The sequence below is a fragment of the Macroventuria anomochaeta genome (assembly GCF_010093625.1).
Source record: "Macroventuria anomochaeta strain CBS 525.71 unplaced genomic scaffold BU25scaffold_3, whole genome shotgun sequence".
Lineage (NCBI taxonomy): Eukaryota > Fungi > Ascomycota > Dothideomycetes > Pleosporales > Didymellaceae > Macroventuria > Macroventuria anomochaeta.
In genome coordinates, this window is record NW_022985364.1 from 773,423 (window position 1) to 793,162 (window position 19,740).

Genomic DNA, 19,740 nt, shown 5'->3' on the forward strand with positions numbered 1-19,740 from the left:
GTGCGAGTGAGAGTAACGTATCTTGCTTGATTTGTAAAACCAGACGCGCCCAATGTATTGCGAGTGTGGTATGTTGAAGGTATGTACATGGATGTCAGAAATGCTCAACTCGAGACGCCAGATATGATTGATAGTAAGAGATGAATGCTTCATGCGTACAGAAACCCCAACAAGCCTCCTGGTGTCCGTCTTGGATATGCATGCAATAGCCAGGTCTACAATACAAACGAGAGCAACATTGCTCGATCGCGGGAAGAGAAAAAGAAACGCAAGAAGAGAGAATATGCTTAGTGAGGGTATCGAAGCGCTGAAATGCAGCAGATTTTGGCAAAGGAGAGGTTTTACAATGTGTTGACGCGCATGCGGTTCTGCGTACGAGAAGCGACCTGACGCTTCACATCGACTGGTGCAGTGCGCATGGTAACTCTGAAAGTATCACGCACGCGTGTGCGGAGCAATGACTCTAAAGATGTGTAGACACCGGAGTCAATGCCATCATTGGAATTCTTGCCGTAGCACTCGGAAAACATGTTGATGAGCTTCTCCACCTTTTTAAGCTCATTGAGGATGATCTGTGTTCTGAAGGTCTCTTCGTCCTCGACCTCGAGTTTGAAATCGCCCAGGAGGATGGGAGTGTGTGTGAAAGCTTCCATGCGAGAGTTGATAGGGGAGACAATGTCTTGAGCGACGCCAGCGATGGCTTGGTACCAAGACAGGATCTTGGTGATGGAGAAGGCGATAGTGGTGGAGAAGTGTGGGTTCGCCGAGCAAGGGCAGCCGAGGAGAGCTGAAAGACTCTCGACTGCAGCCTTGTTGGCCGACAGGACGGCGTCAAGGGTAGGAAGACCGTCAGCAGTGCCGTTGAAGTCATCGAAGACAGGCTGAGACGATGGTGGCGAATAGAGGCTGTTCAGAATCTGAAATGCGAACTGGGTGCAGTCGTGATTCTGAACTGGAGCAGGAAGGGCTGGACTAGGCTGGGGCGCCGCGATCAAGGGCGGAGATAGCGTGAATGTCTCAGGCTCGAATATGGGAAGACTCTGTTGATCTTGTAGGCCGAAGAGAAGTGGACTGGCCATTGGTGGCGAAATCATGCCGTTGTCTATGGGGGCGAGAAAGTCTGGCTGGCTTTGCAGGCTTGTGGAGCGAACATGCCCAGCACCATTGTATGGCGAGAGAGGAGCGAACTGGGGCATAGAGACCATCATATCCGTTGAGTGCTGAAATATTATTGGATCCTCGTTCGACCAGCTGGCTTCTGAGTATGGAGGAGACTGGTTGCCATCGAAATTGTTCGTAAAAGGATCTTGGAACTGGAAGTTAGGCGTCGAGGGGCGGAGATAGAACGGGTCTACCACAGGCTCCGGTGAGCTTTCCACAGTGTATGAGGCAATTCGGGGAGCAATCTCGGGTCTGGATCCAAAAGGTCCACATGAGCTAGCTCTTGTGATGTCGCGAATAATGCTGCCGTCAGGGTTCCTGTTCTTGCGCGGCTTGCCTAATCTACATCTGCATGTGAGCTGATTGGACCATAATGTGTGTCACTCGGGGAGGGGAACATACCTCATCGAAGGAGAGTAGTTGCAACAGATGCTCATGTTGCCACAGCGTTGGCAGGTAGGTCGAACCTTGTCGCACTTGACCTTCGCACGAGAGCAAGCATCACAGGATGCTCGCATCTTTCTGGGCTTAGGTTGACCTTTGGGACCGGTAGGAACTGCTGTGACTAGAGGAAGAGAGAGCATGTTGTCTGTTGGAGGGGAAGGAGACGATTGAGGTGTGTAGATCTGAGGGACAGTCTGGAACATCTTGAGTAGTTGTTTGGTTGGCTTTAGGTGAAGAGGTACCGTTATGAGAGGAGTGGTATGTTATATATGGGTGGTGTGGAAATGGTACAGCTGCATGTAGCTAGGATCAGTAGGGTAACCATCTTGGAATGCACCCAAAGTGCATGTGCAGGCTGCATATTCCGGAGCAGAGTGGGTGAGCGTCAATGCTGACGCTTGGTGAACAAGGGGCAGGGTACGCTGCAGCTACCGCGACAGGGATGTCAAACGGGGCTGAGAGCTTGCAGCAATATTATTTCCACTTTAGACATAGTGTAGTCATGAACTCTGCAGGTCACGCTGAGCGCACTCGCACCTGCCGATATCCAGGTTCGGGCCGGTTTGGTCGTGCCTACACAGATCCACACCTGCCGTCTTCTGGCCTAAGGATCCTTCGCTGCTGGAGTGCTGCCTCATGAAATTGCCCAGCATTGGGTTTCGCGCGATTGCCGGCCTCGAAAGTCGAAACACCCCAAATCCGGCGAGGCATACCTGTGGAACCAATGTACCAAGGTCATGGTGACCTTCAGCGAGGCTGCGCAGTCTAAAGTTTGACCGTTCCCGCCGCGGCACTGGTGTGCGAGAAGAAGGTGTTGATTGCCGTCTTCGGGTTGCACATGGTCTGTCTTCATCGCAGTACTTCGTTAATCCAGAGCGTGACAGGCCGATCATCCTGTAAGCCCTTGACTGATGCAGAAAATTGCACTCCTGCAGTTATGGTCCGATGACTGGAGCAGATCCATAGTGTCGGCGGTATGAACTGCTTCTAGCGTTGACTGGTTCGAATGGAGAAATGCCCACACCAAAATAAACGGCGCCTTGCTAGCCTTCCCGTTCGAACGGCGATAGTCTTTGAAATGGTCTTTGACATCATGGCCGCTGGATGGCAGTTATGGCGTCTAAAGTTGCTCTAACTGCATGTGAGGGCAGCGCTTGCAAGCGTTCCAGGGCTGGGTGCTACAAGGCACGGCGGTGACAGACGAGCGCGCGCCGTTACTGCGGTGTGAGATACCGCCAAATCTTATTGGCGTTGGTCCTAATGAAGCCGCTGAAGTTACACAAGCTGTCAGCTTTGCGCATCTCTGATCAATGCTCGTTCGTGGGTGTCGAAACTACGATCTGATCGAAGTCGGCGCAACGGCACGGAGTATTACCTGTACCTGCACTCGATTCTGTAACCTGTCTTAGAAGGCCTAGCGAAGCCAACATGTCGATGTGCTGCTGGGGTTTGTGTAATCACTCCGTCGCGAAATAGACACTATCGTGGACCCAGAATACGTGTGGGCTTTTGCTCAGCCTCGCTCCAAAGCCTGCGGTACGTCCTTCGCGACTTCAACCACGCGACAGCTGAAAATAGCATCATACGGCATGATGTACTCAAGCTTTCGAGTTTCGTGTTTGATGGCGTTGAAGCCGATGAGGCTGATGCGATCGATGCAGGAACAGAGTTGCTTCCTGTTGAGTGGGCGGAGAGTGGATTCCTTCAGGTACGGCGCGCGCAGTCACCTCTCTTCCGCACAGGTATCGCGCTCGTTGCCGCGAAGCTTAGCGGCAAAAGCGTCTGCGCATACAGGTTGTGGCCACATCGGCTCGTACAGATCGGTCCCTTTCTTTGGCTACCAAAAACGAGAGCCAGCCATTCAGCGTAAGGAAGACAACTTGCTACAAGATACTGGCACCCTAGGGGTGCACGACCCGACGTGGCCACCCCCTGTAGGATCTCTGCACAGTCCGAGTATTGGTTGGTTTGCTGATCTGTCGCTTGTCAGTTCATGCTGCTGTTCCCGACCTCCCCAAAGCGGCAGCGCAAGTTTCTCCGCAACATCCTCATCTCATACGAGTGCAATCTTCGACACTCCACAGACACAAAAGTTGAAGTTTTCGGTGTCTTTTTTCCAACTTCTGATGTTGCACATGACCTGCATAGACGTCTTGCCGTCAGAGGACGTAGAATGAGCTTTGGGTGAAACATCTTACCCTAGTCTATACCGTCCTAGCCTCGCGAGAACTATGTAGGCTTGTGCTTTGAGGAGTTAGTAGGATGCCTCAAGAGCCTCGTGTCTGGTTCGATGATGCTGTCCTCCAACATACGGCGGCCTTGCCTAGGTTCGGTGACCGACAGCCACAGACTGCCATCGCCGCTCAGAGGCCACAATTGGGTCGACAACGGCCAGATTTTCAGCTCCGTATAGCTTCTGCCTCTGTGGATTGGTCGAGGACGATTGCGGCCAGAAGCTTTTCGTCGACAAGTATGGCTACCCCCCAAACCACCTTCAAGTCAGATTTGCCGCCCTCAGGTCAAGTCTGGAGCATACTCTGCCGCACGTAAGCGACCACGACTTTTCTACCAAAGTGTTCCTTCTCGTAACATGAAACGCAGGCTCAGTAGTCTAACGACTCCAGGATCAGACGGTCGCATGCTTTAGGGGGCCATCTGATGTTGGATCCAGGGGATAGTAGGCCCACGAGCTCAACCTCTAGAACCCCGAAGGCAGTCTGACACATGGATGCCACTGGATTGCGGGAGGCTGAAACGCATTCGGGTGCCTGAGCTTTGGAACCAGAGTCGCTGCTGTCCGGATCTCCTAACCCCGCCGTTCATATCCATCCAGATCAATCGACTCTGTCACCCCATCTCCAGCACCGTTTCGAAGAAACAAGTTTCATACTTTTTCCTGTGTCACCACGAGAAGCATCCGTATCCGGCCTTTCGCTGAGCAGCGCTTTAGCAGATGATGATGCGCATGCTTCGAGGGTCAACTTGCTGTTGAGTCTCAAGGGAAATTGTAAAGAGAGATGGTAGTGTGAGCAGATCGGGGAAATCCTAGAGAGCACTCATAGTAGAGGCCGGCCACTGGGAAGTATATCAGCAAAGATCTCAAACACAAAGGGCATCCCTTCATCAACGGCATGCAGCCAGACGTCTGCCGGCGCTTAGCACAGATCAGCTACGCAAGACGCGAAAAGATTGATGTGAGGAGAGAAGTGGTTTCCGGGGGTCTGTTAATAGCAGACTGACGAAAACTGAAAAGCTGATTGCCATTGCAGATGCATCTCGTCGTGTCGCAACTTCTGCACTGTGCAAACTGTCAGGCACTGTCATGAGCTGTCAGATTCGGCACGATCCGATGTGCGTCATACGTCATCGTAAATATTTGCGAAAGCAAAGCAATGGATGTTCGTAGAAAGCGCAATGATATTGTCAGTGAAAAGAGAAGAAGCAAAGATGTCGAAAGCGACGACAACATGTGCAGCACAAAACCGCGCGTCTGAGTGAGCATCAGCACTACATTCTTCTCAAGACATGCTCGATGCCGTGGACAAATCTAATTTTGACACATGAAACACGTTGTTGGTTTGGAGTTCTACGGAGCCAATGAGGTATTGCTGACATCTGCAGCTTACGAGCTCCGCACGCTTCAAAACCCACGAATCCGCCAATGAACATCACCGTTATGCCGGCTTCGCACCTATGAGGGCGAGTTCGTAGTCGTTGAGATGGTGAGAATGTCCGACAGTGTTGCTCTTGGATTCTTGTAGACGTCGGCCTCGAGGAAGGCTCGTGCGATTTGTTCCTTTGACGATGTCAGAAAGATTCAAGACTGCAGCACAACGCACTTACGGCTCCTTCGAGTTCCGCGGCTTCATCCTCTGGCATTTGGCAGCATGCAGCAACCAGATCCTTGCCTTTCATGGCCAGGAGGATCAAGTCCTCTGCGCGGCGGACGATCTCTTCTGGCACTCCATTCATGGCAGCACAGCTGGTATATGTCAGTAAAAGAGAATATCGAGAGTGAGATAGCTTACCATGTGCCGAAGCTTGAGGTGCTTCGTCCCTCGCGGAAGCTATGATTTTGTCAGCGTTGTGTGTAGGATCGAGTTACTAATCATCGTACTTGTATAGATACGTTATTTGGTCATCAACCTGTGACTTGTCGGCATCGACCTGGACCTCGAGATGTCCAAAGGCGAGTGCGGGTCTGGGTTTTAGCAAACCCATCTCAAAGATTTCTGTCACACTTTAGCAGGCAGCTGAACAAGGCTCGCTGGGCTTACCGTGAAAGTGAGTTGCCCCAATCACCTTCGGTCGCTCGTTACGTAGGCTGAGCAGATACTCCATGACCGCGCATGCCAGTCCCGCTCCGTCACTTGCGTCTGTTCCCTTGCCAAACTCATCTATGATGAGTAGACTTCTGCGTGTTGCCAGATTCAGTGCAAGTGAGATCTGTTGAAGGTCGATCATAAATGCGCTTTGGGCGCGAGAGACAGTTTCGCGCGTGGTGACTCGGGATAATATCTTGTCGGTCAGCCCGATCTTAGCGCTCTCCGCAGGCACAAAGCATCCAACGTGTGCCATGAAGACGATGAGAGCCACCTGCTTCAAGTACACGCTCTTGCCGGAGTAGTTGGGTCCTGTCAAGACCAGCATACTGGGCCCGCCTTCTTGGGACACAGAGCTACCCTGCAAACAGCTGGAGGAACCACGGCACTGGTCAGCGTCAGATCCGTTATCTCCTGCTCCAGCAACAATGAAGGTGTCATTCGGAACGAAGGATGACACTGTACGTTCCTGGAGTATATGACTGCACTGAACTTAGCATACAGAGTGCTTCAATTGGCTACATGTACTTACCGACCCTGTTTTATCTGGATGGTGTTCTCGAGAGTGATACGTGGCCGCACAAGATTATAGGTCTTTGCACCTTGCGCAAGAGCTAACAGACTAGAAAATCGATCAGCCCAAACCTTATGAAAGTGAACATGTCACACACGTATCAAGCTCACCGCATACATCTGAGCAAGTGGTGAACAACTCCTCATACTGCAATACAAACTGCGCAAGCTCGTGGCTGATCTCGATCTCACGATCCGATATTATGCCGTACACATCTCCAAAGTGATCGTCCATCTCTCTCACCTCAGCAGTCTTGAAATAGACTTGGCCTCTATGTTTTCAGTCAGCATGTTCGTCTATCGAAATAAATCGCGGTGTACCGACTCGGCGGAGAACATCATCTCCCAAGGGCTGTCGAAATTACCATCATATACGGCAATTCCGGTGGCAGGGTCCATTGGTACGATGACGAGAAAGCCGATCTGTGGAAAGTAAATGACGTTGAGGGAAGCACGTATATCGGGTGGCATGCCTTCAGAAAGCTTGCCCGCGACTTGGTTAAGGATATCCTCGAGCCCATCAAGTGTTCGTTTCATGTGGTCCAGCTCTTCATCGATGCCTGATAGAATCACCGTTCGTCGTTCCTCAGCTGATTTCTCGAAGTCCACAGTCTCGCTGATCTTTCGTCCGACCTGTGCCAGATGGTAGCCTTCGAACTTTTCGAAAACCTGAGTGACGTTAGTACTGAACCCAAGCTAATGTCCACCTGCTAACCTTGGTCCTAATTGCTAGATTGTCACCGCCTAGAACATCCTGTAACGCATCTTTAATCTTAAGGGCGTGGAACGCGAACTATAGCAGTAGTGTTAATGGGCTGATTCGGTTTCGTGCACCTCGTACTCACCCCTCTCACAGAAGTCCAAACGCTTCTCGACAGACCGTTCCTTCCTGGTACGGAACCACCGACACCTTTTCTTAGATTGATCATCATCATGCGCATATTTCCAATGTTCTTCATATTTTGGACCAGAGCATCGAGTGCAGAAGCATTTTCGGAGCGAGAGAAGGTGCTTACAGCATCTAAACGCTCATTGATGACTTCGATGTTGAGGCTTGGACGGAGGAAACACTGACGAAGTAAAAACCTCCCTTGTAGCGTTCGTGCGAGATGGTGGAACAGACCGTACACCGACAGTCCTTCTTTCGCTCCAGAGTTGGCGTTTGGTCCTCTGTTGTGCGAATGTGGATGTGCCTCTGCACCAATGACGCCGAGCGAATGCAGCGTGTCTGCATTAATGAACATGGTCTCCCGCAGGCTGAACATCTCAAGCATTGTGATGCGAAACATCATGTATGCGGCATCATCGCCAGGTAAGTATGCCGCGGCACGTCTTCGCTGTAAATATGAGAGAAGTGCTCCAGCACATCCAACCTGGATTTGAGTTTAGTGACTCCGGGACATAGCACACTCACATCACTCACCGTTACGCGACTTTCCATGTCGATCCAGCCTGCAAGTCGAAGCAACTGGCCTTGCTGCCCAAGCGCGCCTTCATCATCGTATCCACCTAAGTGGTCTCCTGGTATGTTGAAGCTCACTTGGGTGCCGTCATCTTCGCCCAACCTCAAGATCATGAGCTTATTTTTTGCTGCATCGTAGTAAAACTCGCTCGGGGGACGAACATCCAGCAAGAAGGGCAGACGAAATTGATCATTGTTGCCACTGACCGACTCACCACTCTTGGCTTCAGGATCGAAACGATTGATCACTGCATCGTCGATCTTTGTCGAAACAAGAATGACTGTAGGGTCAATGAAAGTCTTCACTATAGTACGTTAATGTGACACTTGCTATTTGGGTTGAGACCAAACCTACGCGTGTCAACAATGTCATCATCGCCAATCTGTATGTCCTCCATGAAGTACAGCTTTTCCTCTCTGGCAACGTAGTAACAGCAGCCGACTGTGCCGCGAGGTGTCATGTCAACAGCCATAATGACTTCACCAAGTGTGTCGTCGTTGACGTCGTCATGCTTTGCTGCTAGGTCACCCTGCTGCGCGTGTGAAGGCGTGATCCGGGAACTGGTTTGCACAACTGACGATCTACGAGTCTGCTGGTGATGCCATGAGGGGTTTGCGCTTATGACTGATGCTGAGCGCGCCGTCGGGCGACGCGGAGTGGTCGAGCTTTGGCTATTGCCAGTACGACTAGTCCGTGATGAAGCAGAACTGCGGCTGCCTTTGTGTCGAAATGGTATTCTGGACGGCGGCATGTTGAAGTCAGTGCGAATCAGCACCAGGCACTGTATGCTTAGTTCGTGTTGAATGTGTCACTTGTGGTGAAAGATGTGACGAGTGGGTTAGTTGAAAGAGGAAGTCACGACAGAGCGCACGCGAAGACGCGTTCCTGCCGTCATCGAAACGCACAACGAACCAAACAACAACCATACAAGAGACAAGATCATGCGACTATAAAATGAAGATGCATTGGTATGCTGGACAGAGAAGAAATCTACCTACAAAATACAGTGATGTTATATATTGTACAAGAAAGAGTACAGAGCAGTTGTTCTGGTACGGTCGTGTCGTCGTAAATGCCTGTCCGAATCAGGATGCTGCAGCCACGGTGAGGCCAGACCCATCCTCGCGAATGGTGACTTTGGCAACGTTGCCGCTCCGAATCTCTCCTCGGATGATCCTATCTGCCAGACCATTGCCAACTTCCTTAGCAATCAGTCTGTTCAGTGGGCGCGCACCATATCTTGGGTCATAGCCACGGTCGCATAGCCACTGCTTGACTTCGTCTGAGCAATCGAGCACAATGCGACGGTCGTCAAGTCGCAGCTGAAGCTCCTTCAGCCTAATGTCCACTATGTCGCGCAGCGCTTCGCGGGACAATCGTCGGAAGATGATGAACTCATCGAGTCGGTTGATGAACTCTGGTGCGTAGTGGGACTGGGTTACTGCCATGACCGCATCGCGAACCTCGGGTGAGATCTCGCTTGTGTCCTTGCCAGCCGAGTCGACAACATTGTCTCCGACGATGATATCTGCGCCAAGGTTGGAGGTCATGACGATGATAGTGTTTCGGAAGTCAATCTTGTGGCCTTGTGCGTCCGTCAAGAAGCCTTCGTCGAGTACCTGGAGAAGCAGTGTCGAGATATCCTTGTGGGCCTTTTCGAACTCGTCGAACAACAAAACGGCGTATGGCTTTCGTCGTACTGCCTCTGTGAGCTGGCCAGCGTCTTCATATCCAACGTATCCTGTTTACAAGTTAGCTAAAGACCTCCTGACATCGTTTTGAAAAGAGATTCAGGACTTACCAGCTGGCGAGCCAATTAGACGGGAAACGGTATGCTTTTCGCTGAACTCGCTCATGTCGAAACGAAGTACGGCTTGAGGCGTGCTGAATAAATACTCCGCCAGTCTCTTGCAAACCTCAGTCTTACCCACGCCGGTAGGACCCAACATCATGAAAGAAGCGATGGGCCTGTTCTCTCCTGACAGACCTGCCCTTTGCATCCGGATTGCGTTGGCCACAGCCGTGAGCGCCTCGTCCTGTCCCTTCACGTACTGGCGAAGGGTGTCTTCCATGTGGACGAGCTTCTCCATATCACCAGCATTGAGCTTGGATAGCGGGATGCCGGTGGTTCGTGAGACGACGGAGGCGATGTCGTCAGCGGTGACAGAGTCGTGCAGCAGCGAGTCAGGTCGACCGCCGGCGGCTACTTCGTCGTCCTTCGGCAGTTTCTGTTCGAGCTCAGGAATCGTGCTGTATTGCAGCTGTCCTGCCTTGGCAAAGTTACCCTCGCGACGGGCTTGCTCGAGTTCGACCTTGGCCTTCTCGAGGTTCTCCTGAGCGTTCTTGATCGCGTCAAGCTCAGCACGCTCCTTCTCCCATTTCTCAGTAAGCACCTTTACCTCCGCTTGCTTCTGCTTCAATGTCTCCTCCAGGCGTTCACGTCGCTCCTTGCTGGTGATGTCTGTCTCTTTGCGGAGCGATTCCAGCTCAATCTGGATCGTCATGATCTGGCGGTCGAGCTCTTGAATTGCGTCCGGTTTGCTTTCTTGCTGCAGACGAAGAGCACTTGCTGCTTCGTCCACCAAGTCGATAGCTTTGTCAGGCAAGAATCGATCCGTGATGTATCGGTTACTGTACGTTGCAGCGGCGACCAGGGCCGGGTCTGTGATTCTGACTCCATGGTGTACTTCGTAGCGCTCCTTGATACCACGCAAAATAGAGATGGTGTCTTGTACGGTAGGCTCGCCCACTAAGATAGGCTGGAACCGTCGTGCCAATGCCGCGTCTTTTTCAATTTGTCGATACTCATTGAGAGTCGTAGCGCCGCATAGCTGGAGCTCGCCGCGGGAAAGCGCTGGCTTCAGCAGGTTACTGGCATCAATACTGCCTTCAGCCTTGCCCAGACCGAGCAGTGTGTGCAGCTCGTCGACGAACAGAATAACGCCCTTCTGCGCCTCTTCCACCTCCTTCAATACTCTCTTCAATCGCTCTTCGAAGTCACCTCGGAACTTCGCGCCGGCGATGAGGGAGCCAAGATCGAGGCTTATGACACGCTTGTCTTTGATCGACTCAGGCACATCTCCTTTGACGATGCGCTGAGCTAACCCTTCCATAATGGCTGTCTTGCCCGTACCAGCTTGTCCAATCACGACAGGGTTGTTCTTGGTTCGTCTCGAGAGGATCTGAATCGTCCGTTGTATTTCGCCGTCTCGACCAATGACTGGGTCGAGCTTTCCGCTGCGTGCTCGCTCGGTCAGATCCACACCAAATTCTTCGAGTGCGGCCTTCTGCTCCTCATTGCCAAGGTCTCTACGGTGAGTCCCACCTGGAGGGTGTGACCGACCACTTGCATAACTTCTGACTGCAACGGCGGGCCGTATCAGATTGGATGACTGTGTTAATCGCGTCGTTGGCAGATGACATAGTGGCAAAGGGCGGATCGATGGTCGAGGGACGGCAGCAATGCGCCTCGCAGCGACATGGGCTCTATTGGTCAGCATGATGGTGTACAATAATGAATACAAATGTACGAAAAGTCGAGGGAAGTTAGATGGCGGAAGAACGCATGATTATATTCTCGATAGATCGCGCGTGGTCACGGCTTGAGCTCGAAGCTCCGCGATCGTTCGACGAAATTCTATGAGGGCGTGCGGCGCTTCTGGATGGACCCGGAGCACAACACCAGTACCAGCTATCGGAGGACAGTCAGAGCAACCAAGAACAAAGTACAATGCGTCAAATCTTGAGGTTGACTCGAATGTTGACTAAGGTAGGTGCGCCCGACTCGCTCGAGGAAAGAACGAAAGCACGTGCATCTAGACTAGACCCCTCCTTGGCACACTAGCGCCCAATTTCTCTTGCACCAAAAACTCTGTGCTGCTGTCCCTTCTTTCTCCCACCACATCGACGCGACTGCATATCCTCTTTTCCACAGCTTCTTTCCAATCGCAAACATGGGCTTCACCGATTTCGTTTCAGACGCAGGTCTCACCCTCCTGAACAACTGGGTCAAGACCCGCAGCTACATCGTTGGGTAAGTTGCTACCCCACCATGGTCCCTTTCTGTGTTGTTTTTGCTGCACCACCACAACCCCTCCTTTCTTTTATGATGAGAACATTTGGTCCGTGTTAATGAGGCGGCTTAAGACCCCGCTACCTGAATACAAAACCACAGCGCTTGTCGCAACTCTGATTTACCCCTTATTACTACTACTTCTCATCGACCTACTTGGCAGAGTCACAGTCTGACGATCAGTAGCTACACCCCGTCGCAGGCCGACGTCAAGGTCTTCCAGCAGATCAAGCAGATCCCTGCCCCCGAGAAGTTCCCTTACGCCTGGAGGTGGTACAACCACATCCTCACCTTCGAGGGCGAGTTCGAGACCCTCCCCGGTGACCCAACCAAGGAGGCCACCGCCTATGGCCCCGAGTCTAGCGAGCTCACCCTCAACCCCGCCAAGGCACCTGAGAAGGAGGCCGAGGCTGAGGACGATGACGATGTCGACCTGTTCGGCTCTGACGACGAGGTTGATGAGGAGGCCGAGAAGCTCAAGGCCGAGCGTCTTGCCGAGTACAACAAGAAGAAGGCTGGCAAGGTAAAGCCTGCTGCCAAGTCCATCGTCACCCTCGACGTTAAGCCCTGGGGTAAGTCATAGTGTCTACATTGATATAAGCAGACACTAACAGTAAACAGACGACGAGACAAACATGGATGAGCTCAAGGCTAACGTCCTGTCCATCGAGAAGGACGGTCTTGTCTGGGGTGCCTCCAAGCTTGTTGCTGTTGGTTTCGGTATCAAGAAGCTCCAGATCAACTTGGTCGTTGAGGACGACAAGGTCTCTCTTGACGAGCTCCAGCAGCAGATCGAGGAGTTCGAGGACCACGTCCAGTCCACCGACGTTGTTGCCATGCAGAAGTTGTAGTCGAAAGCCTAATGTTATGATGTTTACGATGGGAAGGTTGGGCCTGGTTACGGATTGACGTCTTTATGAGCACCGCTAGGCGACAAAACAAAATCACGACTTGGCGACATGCCAGTCTTCTCTGCAAAGCAGAGACACCCACCACATCAAGATTCCCATTACTGCCATGACGTCCTTTACTCTGCATTCTGAGCATTGAACAGCATTCGCAAAGGTTCTCTTATGTTTGCGATGCGCTCTTGGTTATAGTGTGGACGCAACATCTCGAAGTTGATCAAGCCTGAAGATGTAAGCTTTGTTCGACATCTTACAGACTACAGTGGCAAACGCTGCGCATACGCTTAGGTTTGCTAGACGAGATGTGTAATGCGACCGGTGTAGAGGCTCGTACGAAAGTAGAGGCCAATGCTGAATAAGACTTTAGCTTCGCCACAACATCAGTGCCGAGGACACGAATACGTTCAACTGCACCATAAATTAGCACCAAACACGTGCTCGCGATGGAAGTACCACAATAGTTTCGTGTTTTGAAACAGCGTGGCCGTTGAAGTGTGCATTGACAGCACGCCGTTCGAACGCCGTTAATGTCACCGCGCATGAACCTTGACAAAACACCAACGTTCTGCAAACGGTCATGCAGCGCATCAAGAGACGCTTGCATTTCCGCGAACTCAATTTAGGAGAAATGAGATTGCTCATCAATCCGGTATTAGTGGAGCCTGCAATTCTCGAGCTCGCTCCCTATCACGCCCCACGGAAGCAGTCATCCATTCCGTTCCGACCGAGCTAAGCTTAATCCTTATCAAAAAGCTTAACCTTGCCCTACGTCACTGCAGGCGCATTCGCTTTTGTTCTCTTGAAATAACATCACCATTCGCTCAGAACATTCGAGACCAACAATTCATTTCTATCGTTTCCCATAAGATCCTATCACTGCCACTTCTCTGTTTCCAATCTTAGAATTTTGTACGATCGCCTCCTGGAAGTTAGAGCTGACCCACCATCGCATTTTCTTGGTGCCCGAACAGAAGCGCGGACACCCGCTAGCTCTGGACTTTACCGGACTCAAGGGGTGGTCAGAAGGTTATATTACTATCTGCGCCCTTGCACCCTGCGGTCTTGATCGTTATCTATCGATCATCCTGAAGATCAGTCGCTCGAGCGTACCGATTGCGACGCATAACAATCAACATGGTCGAGTCTAACGTTGACAAGTACATCGAGAACGCAGAGAAGGATGCCAGCCCAGATCGTTTCGGACCTCCAGTCGTGGATCCAGAGAAGGAAGAAAGACATGAACAGATTGCGCGAACATCCACAGTATCAAGCTCCTCCACATCATCCTCGGAAGCGTCAGACATCGAGCGCGAGGCTGCCATGTCTCGCGTACCCACACAACGCGACACTGGTACAGAACTTGAGCGCCACGAGACAGCCTTGAGCCGAATTCACACTCAGCGCAGCCAACACTCTGGAACAGTAGGTGCCAGCTTACGAAGTAGGATGAGTAGGAAACCGTTGCCAGCCTTTGGAGCAGGGAAGCCGTACCCACCACCACTACCGGAGCGCGAGGCGTATGTTGTGGAATTCGATGGGCATGACGATCCTTTGCATGCCCAGAACTGGCCGTTGAAGAAGAAGCTTGTGACCGCTGCTATGCTCGGCTTCACAACCCTTACGGCTGCGTTCGGTTCGAGTATTATCTCGAGTGCGACGGGGGCTATTGCGCAGATCTATGGTGTCGGATCCGTTGTTGCGACACTTGCGACCTCGCTCTACGTTCTTGGGTTTGCAACAGGTCCTATCCTATGGTGAGCACACCCGTCAACACAAATGTAGCGTTATACTGATATCGTACAGGGCGCCTTTCTCTGAGCTGAAGGGTCGACGACTACCGCTCGTTATTGCCTCTTTTGGTTTCTCCATCTTCAACATCTCAGTCGCAGTATCCAAGGATCTACAGACTCTACTAATCTGTCGATTTTTCAGTGGCTTTTTTGGAGCTTGTCCTCTCACTTGTGTCGCCGCCGTCTTCTCTGACATGTTCGACAATCGCACTCGTGGAATGGCCATCACTATCTTCTCCATGACTGTCTTCACCGGCCCGCTTATGGCACCCTTTATCGGTGGCTTCATCGTCATGTCTGACCTCGGCTACCGCTGGACAGAGTACATTGTATCCTTTATGGGTTTCTTCTGCTTTGCCTGCAACCTGCTTTTCCTTTCCGAGTCCTACCCACCCCAGATCCTCGTCAGCAAAGCTGCTGAGCTGCGTCGCCGGACTAAGAATTGGGGCATCCACGCCAAACAAGAGGAAATCGAGATTGACTTCATGGAGCTCATCGAGAAGAACTTCTCCAGGCCGCTCAAGATGTTGGTCACTGAGCGCATTGTGCTGCTTCTGAGCATCTATATGGCTTTCATCTACGGACTGCTTTACCTCTTCCTTACGGCCTACCCATTGGTATTCCAGGGTGTCCACGGTATGAACCTCGGTGTTGGAGGCCTTCCGTTCTTTGGTATGATTATTGGTCAGCTGCTTGCTGGTACTCTGATATTCGCGCGCCAGCCAGGATACCAAAAGAAGCTCGCTGCAAACAATAACATTCCCATCCCTGAGTGGCGTCTGCCGGAAGTTATCGTTGGAGGTGCGTGCTTTGCGGTTGGTCTTTTCTGGTTTGGTTGGACAGGATACAACCCTAACATTCACTGGATCGGTACATATTCCAGCTCATTTGTGCCACCTGTTTACTGACCATATCCAGTCCCCACCATTTCTGGTATACTCACCGGTTTCGGCCTCCTCGCTATCTTTCTCCAAGCGCTCAACTACCTCGTCGATGCATACCTCATGTTCGCTGCGTCTGCCATCGCCGCCAACACGTTCCTGCGTAGCTTGTGTGGAGCTGCATTCCCTCTCTTCGCACGCCAGATGTTCGAGGGTATGGGCATTCAGTGGGCCTCCACTATGCTCGGCATTCTCGCCGTATTGTTGATTCCTGTACCTGTGTGGTTCTACTTCAGAGGTGCAAAGATCAGGGAGAAAAGCGCTTATGCGCCAACCTTCCCCAAGCCGGCTGCGGCGGAGGTAGAGGAGTTATCCCAAGAGTAAGGGTTCGAAACAGGAGAAACATTGGAAAGAGAGGTAGGATATATCACAGCCTTGAACTGTTAGTTCAATTGATACCACATCTACTTCGTAGATGACTTTGTTAGTAGTAACCATAATTGTTCGAGTTACTCCTTCGCGTTTCTCTGCCCGTTAGGGCTCTGTAAGCAGCGCGCCTTAGCATTGACTCAATGCTCTTCAGATGACTGTGAATACGGTGACGTGAATACGGTGACGTGAATACCCTCCGCTATCCGTCATCAACGTTACTCAGGCCGCGCCCTGCGGATTGCGGACATCGGAGAGTTTCCAGGGAGTGGTCGATGAAGGGCCAATGACTTCGAGGCCGTTAGCGGCAGGCAAAAAGCCGAAGCGGTCACTGTCGGTTGATGAACCCTGCAACATTTCGAGGACAGTCAACTCCACCGACGCTCTTAATCCCTACACTTCCGTCTCCAGTCCTGCAACACTCACATCACCATGTTGCAGCAACGGTCCTCTCGATTGCTTTCCTCGCTCTCCAATTGCGCCTTCCGCTCGACAGCTGCACCGCTCAGCGCATCGCTGCGATGTCGGACTCAGCGACCGTACAGCATTCATGCTGATGCCTCCGTCGGCAACAAGATTCAGGATGTTGACCCGACAAAACTCAGCATCACAAGGACGACTTCGCCGAAGGACTTGTTGCCCCCGGAGGACCTTATCTTTGGCCGCAACTTCACAGGTAGAAGCTCCAGCTGCGTCATAGCTGTATAGGTAGCTAATCGAGTATCACAGATCACATGCTCTCGCTCGAATGGACAGCTTCAGAAGGATGGCTACCAGCGCGCATCACACCGTACCAGAACCTGAGTCTCGACCCGGCGACCTGCGTGTTCCACTATGCATTCGAGTGCTTCGAGGGCATGAAGGCCTACAAGGACAAGAGCGGTAACATCAGACTGTTCAGGCCGGACAAGAACATGGCTCGTCTCAACAAGTCTTCAGCACGTATTGCGCTGCCAAACTTCGACCCAGATGCGATGATCGATCTCATTGGCAAGTTCGTCAAGGAGGATGCACGCTTCATCCCTGAGTAAGCTACGATGATGGATGTCGAGATTAGAGAAAAGCTGACAGCACTGCAGCACACGCGGATACTCGCTCTACCTGCGCCCGACCATGATTGGAACCCAGCGCACTCTCGGTGTCGGCCCTCCCGCATCCGCGCTCCTTTACGTTATCGCATCGCCCGTCGGCCCCTACTACCCCACAGGCTTCAAGGCTGTGTCGCTCGAGGCAACCGATTACGCTGTGCGCGCATGGCCTGGCGGTGTTGGAGACAAGAAGCTTGGTGCCAACTACGCGCCCTGCATTGTCCCACAGATGCAGGCCGCCAGCCGTGGCTTCCACCAGAACCTCTGGTTGTTCGGCGAGGAGGAGTACGTCACCGAAGTCGGCACCATGAACCTTTTCGCCGCGATCAAGAACAAGGAGACTGGCCAGCCTGAGCTGCTGACTGCACCGCTCGACGGAACGATCCTTGAGGGTGTCACACGAGACTCGATTCTGGGTCTTGCGAGGGAGCGCCTCGAGCCCAAGGGCTGGAAGGTCCTCGAGAAGAAGTTCACAATGAAGGACATCGCTGATGCGACCGACGAGGGCCGCATGATGGAGATCTTCGGCGCTGGCACTGCTGCGATTGTCAGCCCTGTGCGCAAGATCAGCTGGAAGGGCCGTCTCGTTGACTGCGGTCTTGAGGACCATGTTGAGGCTGGACCGATTGCGCTCCAGATGAAGGAATGGATGGAGGCTATTCAGTACGGCGACGAGGACCACCCCTGGAGGTAAGATGATACCCTCATGCGTGATAGTGTGCACTGCTAACTCTGCAACAGCTACAAGGTCGTCTAATCGACATGCTGTTATCCATCTCAAGTTACTCCCTGGCGGCCATTTGCAAAAGCTATGTTAACTTATGATGATGTGGACCATCTGGCAAACGGCGGACGCGTCTGTTTTGTGTATACATCATGTAGAGCTGTGTATAGGCGGTGTTCTTCACAACGGCCTGGCGATTGTTTTGATTACAGCATGCAACTGGGAACGCTTATTATCTTTGCCCTATGGCGTCACGCCAATAGCGTTGTTGTGAGGTGACTGACTCTTGGCTTGGCCTGCCCTTGCATAAGCGGGCCAGCTGCCAACCACCCGCTTTGGGAGCTCTGAATCCGGACCACACAACTCTCTGCTCACCCAATTGCCCGCCAACCGCACAGCCGCCGCCCGTCAAACCCTCCGTGAGACAACACACACGTCAACGCGACCACACACCTCGCGATGCTGGCCCGCGGCGCGCTCTGCCGCTTGGCGGCCGAGGTGCCCAAACAAGCTACACACGACCTGCCCAAGCTCGCGACTCTTGTCCACACTGCCCGCACCGGCTATGCTCTGCCTCTCCGCACTCTGTCGCACGTGTCCCAGATCCAGATCCGCTCATATGTCACCACCAAGGCCGCAAAGGAGCCCACCGAGACGGTCAAGAAGGCCGTCAAGGCGAAGGCAGCCGCGGGCAAGTCTGTGAAGAAGACGACCACCACGAAGAAGGCTGCACCAAAGAAGGCCAAGAAGGAGGCTGCCCCCAAGAAGCCAGTCAAGAAGGCGAAGAAGGTGCTCACAGACGAAGAGAAGGAGAAGAAGGTCATCTCCAGACTGAGGGAGCTTGCGCTGAGGGAGCCCGTCTCCCGAAACTCGCTTTCAGCTTTCAACGTCTATCTTGCAGAGAGCCTGAAGGGCCTCAAGAAGCAGGCCCGGGACGAGTTGGGTGAGAACGCAACAGCATGGAAGAACATCACGCCCACTGAGCACGAGGTACCCCTCGTTCCCCCACATCCACCAACATCACCTACTGACGCCCTACACAGAAATGGAACCACTTAGCCGCTGAGCGCAACGAAGCCCGCGCTGCCGAGTACAAGGCCTGGGTTGAGTCGCACACGCCCGACCAGATCCGCATTGCCAACAACGCGCGCAATCTGCTCAGGAGGAAGCTCGCAGGCAAGCTCAAGGGCAACGCCAAACCTGGCCACACTCAGCTCATTGTGGACGAGCGCCAGGTGAAGCGCGCGCAAACTGCTTGGTCCTTCTTCTTCGCTGAACGCCAAGCGAGCTCGGATTTCAAGAGCATTGCCATTGCCGAGAGGGCTAAGCTAATTGCTGGCGAGTGGAAGGCGCTGAGTGCCGATGAGAAGAGGGTATGTTATCTCCATCTATGTGTTGATGTAGTGGGCATATGCTAATACAGACACCAGCGATTCGAAGACCAGGCTGCGGCCGAGAAGCAGAGGTACCTCCGTGAGCAAGCTGCTCAAGCTAAGGCGTGAGCCGTAAGGCGTAAAGCTGTTCTAGCAGCACCGACTTGATACGTTCTTTGCACGGCTTTTCCTTGGTTCCTTGATATCTTTGGATCGGTGGTTGGACGGGTTGGACGGATTGAGCTGGCGCTCACATGTGACATTATCGATGTACTTTGGCCTAGACGGCGGTTCAGTCATCTTTCTATGGTCCTCTGGCGCATCTGGTCTGGCAATCAGAGCGTAATTGTTCCTGTCTCGCATGACGTCTGTAAGGATATGGTACTGTAGCTCTGCTTGTATTCCCCAATTGTTCTCAATGCTCGTTCGAACCTGGTGCATTTGTATTGACTTACTCAGGATACCCTTCTTCTAAGGCTATTTCTCTACCAATATTTCTAGTCGCTATTGCT

At 52.5% G+C, this 19,740-nt stretch overlaps 7 protein-coding genes across 7 annotated transcripts; 4 read left to right on the top strand and 3 right to left on the bottom strand.

Annotated features, from left to right (window-relative positions):
• Positions 1-21: 21 nt before the first annotated feature.
• On the bottom strand, positions 22-1,866 carry BU25DRAFT_358845 (uncharacterized protein). Its single transcript, XM_033703622.1, has 2 exons — positions 1,564-1,866; positions 22-1,503 (listed from the first exon to the last, which is right to left on the bottom strand). The coding sequence occupies exons 1-2, from the start codon at positions 1,806-1,808 to the stop codon at positions 342-344; spliced, it is 1,407 nt and encodes a 468-aa protein (XP_033566346.1). The 5' UTR covers positions 1,809-1,866; the 3' UTR covers positions 22-341.
• Positions 1,867-5,081: 3,215 nt separating this feature from the next.
• On the bottom strand, positions 5,082-8,493 carry BU25DRAFT_487709 (uncharacterized protein). Its single transcript, XM_033711302.1, has 12 exons — positions 8,318-8,493; positions 7,924-8,267; positions 7,346-7,873; positions 7,216-7,293; positions 6,826-7,169; positions 6,599-6,772; positions 6,460-6,549; positions 5,883-6,409; positions 5,723-5,837; positions 5,634-5,672; positions 5,449-5,587; positions 5,082-5,401 (listed from the first exon to the last, which is right to left on the bottom strand). Exons 1-12 carry the CDS (start codon positions 8,433-8,435, stop codon positions 5,297-5,299), a joined length of 2,601 nt encoding a protein of 866 aa, XP_033566347.1. The 5' UTR covers positions 8,436-8,493; the 3' UTR covers positions 5,082-5,296.
• Positions 8,494-8,905: 412 nt separating this feature from the next.
• BU25DRAFT_406682 (P-loop containing nucleoside triphosphate hydrolase protein) lies at positions 8,906-11,732 on the bottom strand. The gene is made up of 2 exons (XM_033705342.1): positions 9,765-11,732; positions 8,906-9,704 (listed from the first exon to the last, which is right to left on the bottom strand). The coding sequence occupies exons 1-2, from the start codon at positions 11,461-11,463 to the stop codon at positions 9,049-9,051; spliced, it is 2,355 nt and encodes a 784-aa protein (XP_033566348.1). The 5' UTR covers positions 11,464-11,732; the 3' UTR covers positions 8,906-9,048.
• A 138-nt stretch (positions 11,733-11,870) lies between these two features.
• Positions 11,871-13,311, top strand: BU25DRAFT_406683 (elongation factor 1 beta subunit). Its single transcript, XM_033705343.1, has 3 exons — positions 11,871-11,996; positions 12,222-12,607; positions 12,657-13,311. The coding sequence occupies exons 1-3, from the start codon at positions 11,917-11,919 to the stop codon at positions 12,884-12,886; spliced, it is 696 nt and encodes a 231-aa protein (XP_033566349.1). The 5' UTR covers positions 11,871-11,916; the 3' UTR covers positions 12,887-13,311.
• A 470-nt stretch (positions 13,312-13,781) lies between these two features.
• BU25DRAFT_475397 (major facilitator superfamily) lies at positions 13,782-15,998 on the top strand (the record flags this gene model as incomplete). Its single annotated transcript, XM_033710931.1, has 3 exons — positions 13,782-14,697; positions 14,747-15,603; positions 15,652-15,998. The coding sequence occupies exons 1-3, from the start codon at positions 14,078-14,080 to the stop codon at positions 15,996-15,998; spliced, it is 1,824 nt and encodes a 607-aa protein (XP_033566350.1). The 5' UTR covers positions 13,782-14,077.
• A 477-nt stretch (positions 15,999-16,475) lies between these two features.
• BU25DRAFT_428078 (branched-chain amino acid aminotransferase II) lies at positions 16,476-17,888 on the top strand (the record flags this gene model as incomplete). The annotated part of the gene is made up of 4 exons (XM_033708482.1): positions 16,476-16,719; positions 16,773-17,070; positions 17,123-17,821; positions 17,873-17,888. 4 exons carry the CDS (start codon positions 16,476-16,478, stop codon positions 17,886-17,888), a joined length of 1,257 nt encoding a protein of 418 aa, XP_033566351.1.
• A 311-nt stretch (positions 17,889-18,199) lies between these two features.
• Positions 18,200-19,728, top strand: BU25DRAFT_406687 (uncharacterized protein). The gene is made up of 3 exons (XM_033705344.1): positions 18,200-18,845; positions 18,899-19,228; positions 19,286-19,728. Exons 1-3 carry the CDS (start codon positions 18,315-18,317, stop codon positions 19,355-19,357), a joined length of 933 nt encoding a protein of 310 aa, XP_033566352.1. The 5' UTR covers positions 18,200-18,314; the 3' UTR covers positions 19,358-19,728.
• The last annotated feature ends 12 nt before the right edge of the window (positions 19,729-19,740 follow it).

What these genes read in the sequence shown, in the direction of transcription:
- BU25DRAFT_358845 (XM_033703622.1), bottom strand. Translation starts at nt 1,808, where the DNA reads ATGTTCCAGACTGTCCCTCAGATCTACACACCTCAATCGTCTCCTTCC. An exon ending in AACTACTCTCCTTCGATGAG is followed by an intron (nt 1,504 to 1,563) that starts GTATGTTCCCCT and finishes ATGCAGATGTAG; the next exon opens with ATTAGGCAAGCCGCGCAAGA.
- BU25DRAFT_487709 (XM_033711302.1), bottom strand. Translation starts at nt 8,435, where the DNA reads ATGGCTGTTGACATGACACCTCGCGGCACAGTCGGCTGCTGTTACTAC. An exon ending in ACATGGAAAGTCGCGTAACG is followed by an intron (nt 7,874 to 7,923) that starts GTGAGTGATGTG and finishes ACTCAAATCCAG; the next exon opens with GTTGGATGTGCTGGAGCACT. An exon ending in CCGCGGAACTCGAAGGAGCC is followed by an intron (nt 5,402 to 5,448) that starts GTAAGTGCGTTG and finishes ACATCGTCAAAG; the next exon opens with GAACAAATCGCACGAGCCTT.
- BU25DRAFT_406682 (XM_033705342.1), bottom strand. Translation starts at nt 11,463, where the DNA reads ATGCTGACCAATAGAGCCCATGTCGCTGCGAGGCGCATTGCTGCCGTC. An exon ending in TCTAATTGGCTCGCCAGCTG is followed by an intron (nt 9,705 to 9,764) that starts GTAAGTCCTGAA and finishes ACTTGTAAACAG; the next exon opens with GATACGTTGGATATGAAGAC.
- BU25DRAFT_406683 (XM_033705343.1), top strand. Translation starts at nt 11,917, where the DNA reads ATGGGCTTCACCGATTTCGTTTCAGACGCAGGTCTCACCCTCCTGAAC. An exon ending in ACCCGCAGCTACATCGTTGG is followed by an intron (nt 11,997 to 12,221) that starts GTAAGTTGCTAC and finishes GACGATCAGTAG; the next exon opens with CTACACCCCGTCGCAGGCCG. An exon ending in CCTCGACGTTAAGCCCTGGG is followed by an intron (nt 12,608 to 12,656) that starts GTAAGTCATAGT and finishes AACAGTAAACAG; the next exon opens with ACGACGAGACAAACATGGAT.
- BU25DRAFT_406687 (XM_033705344.1), top strand. Translation starts at nt 18,315, where the DNA reads ATGCTGGCCCGCGGCGCGCTCTGCCGCTTGGCGGCCGAGGTGCCCAAA. An exon ending in TCACGCCCACTGAGCACGAG is followed by an intron (nt 18,846 to 18,898) that starts GTACCCCTCGTT and finishes CGCCCTACACAG; the next exon opens with AAATGGAACCACTTAGCCGC. An exon ending in TGAGTGCCGATGAGAAGAGG is followed by an intron (nt 19,229 to 19,285) that starts GTATGTTATCTC and finishes TACAGACACCAG; the next exon opens with CGATTCGAAGACCAGGCTGC.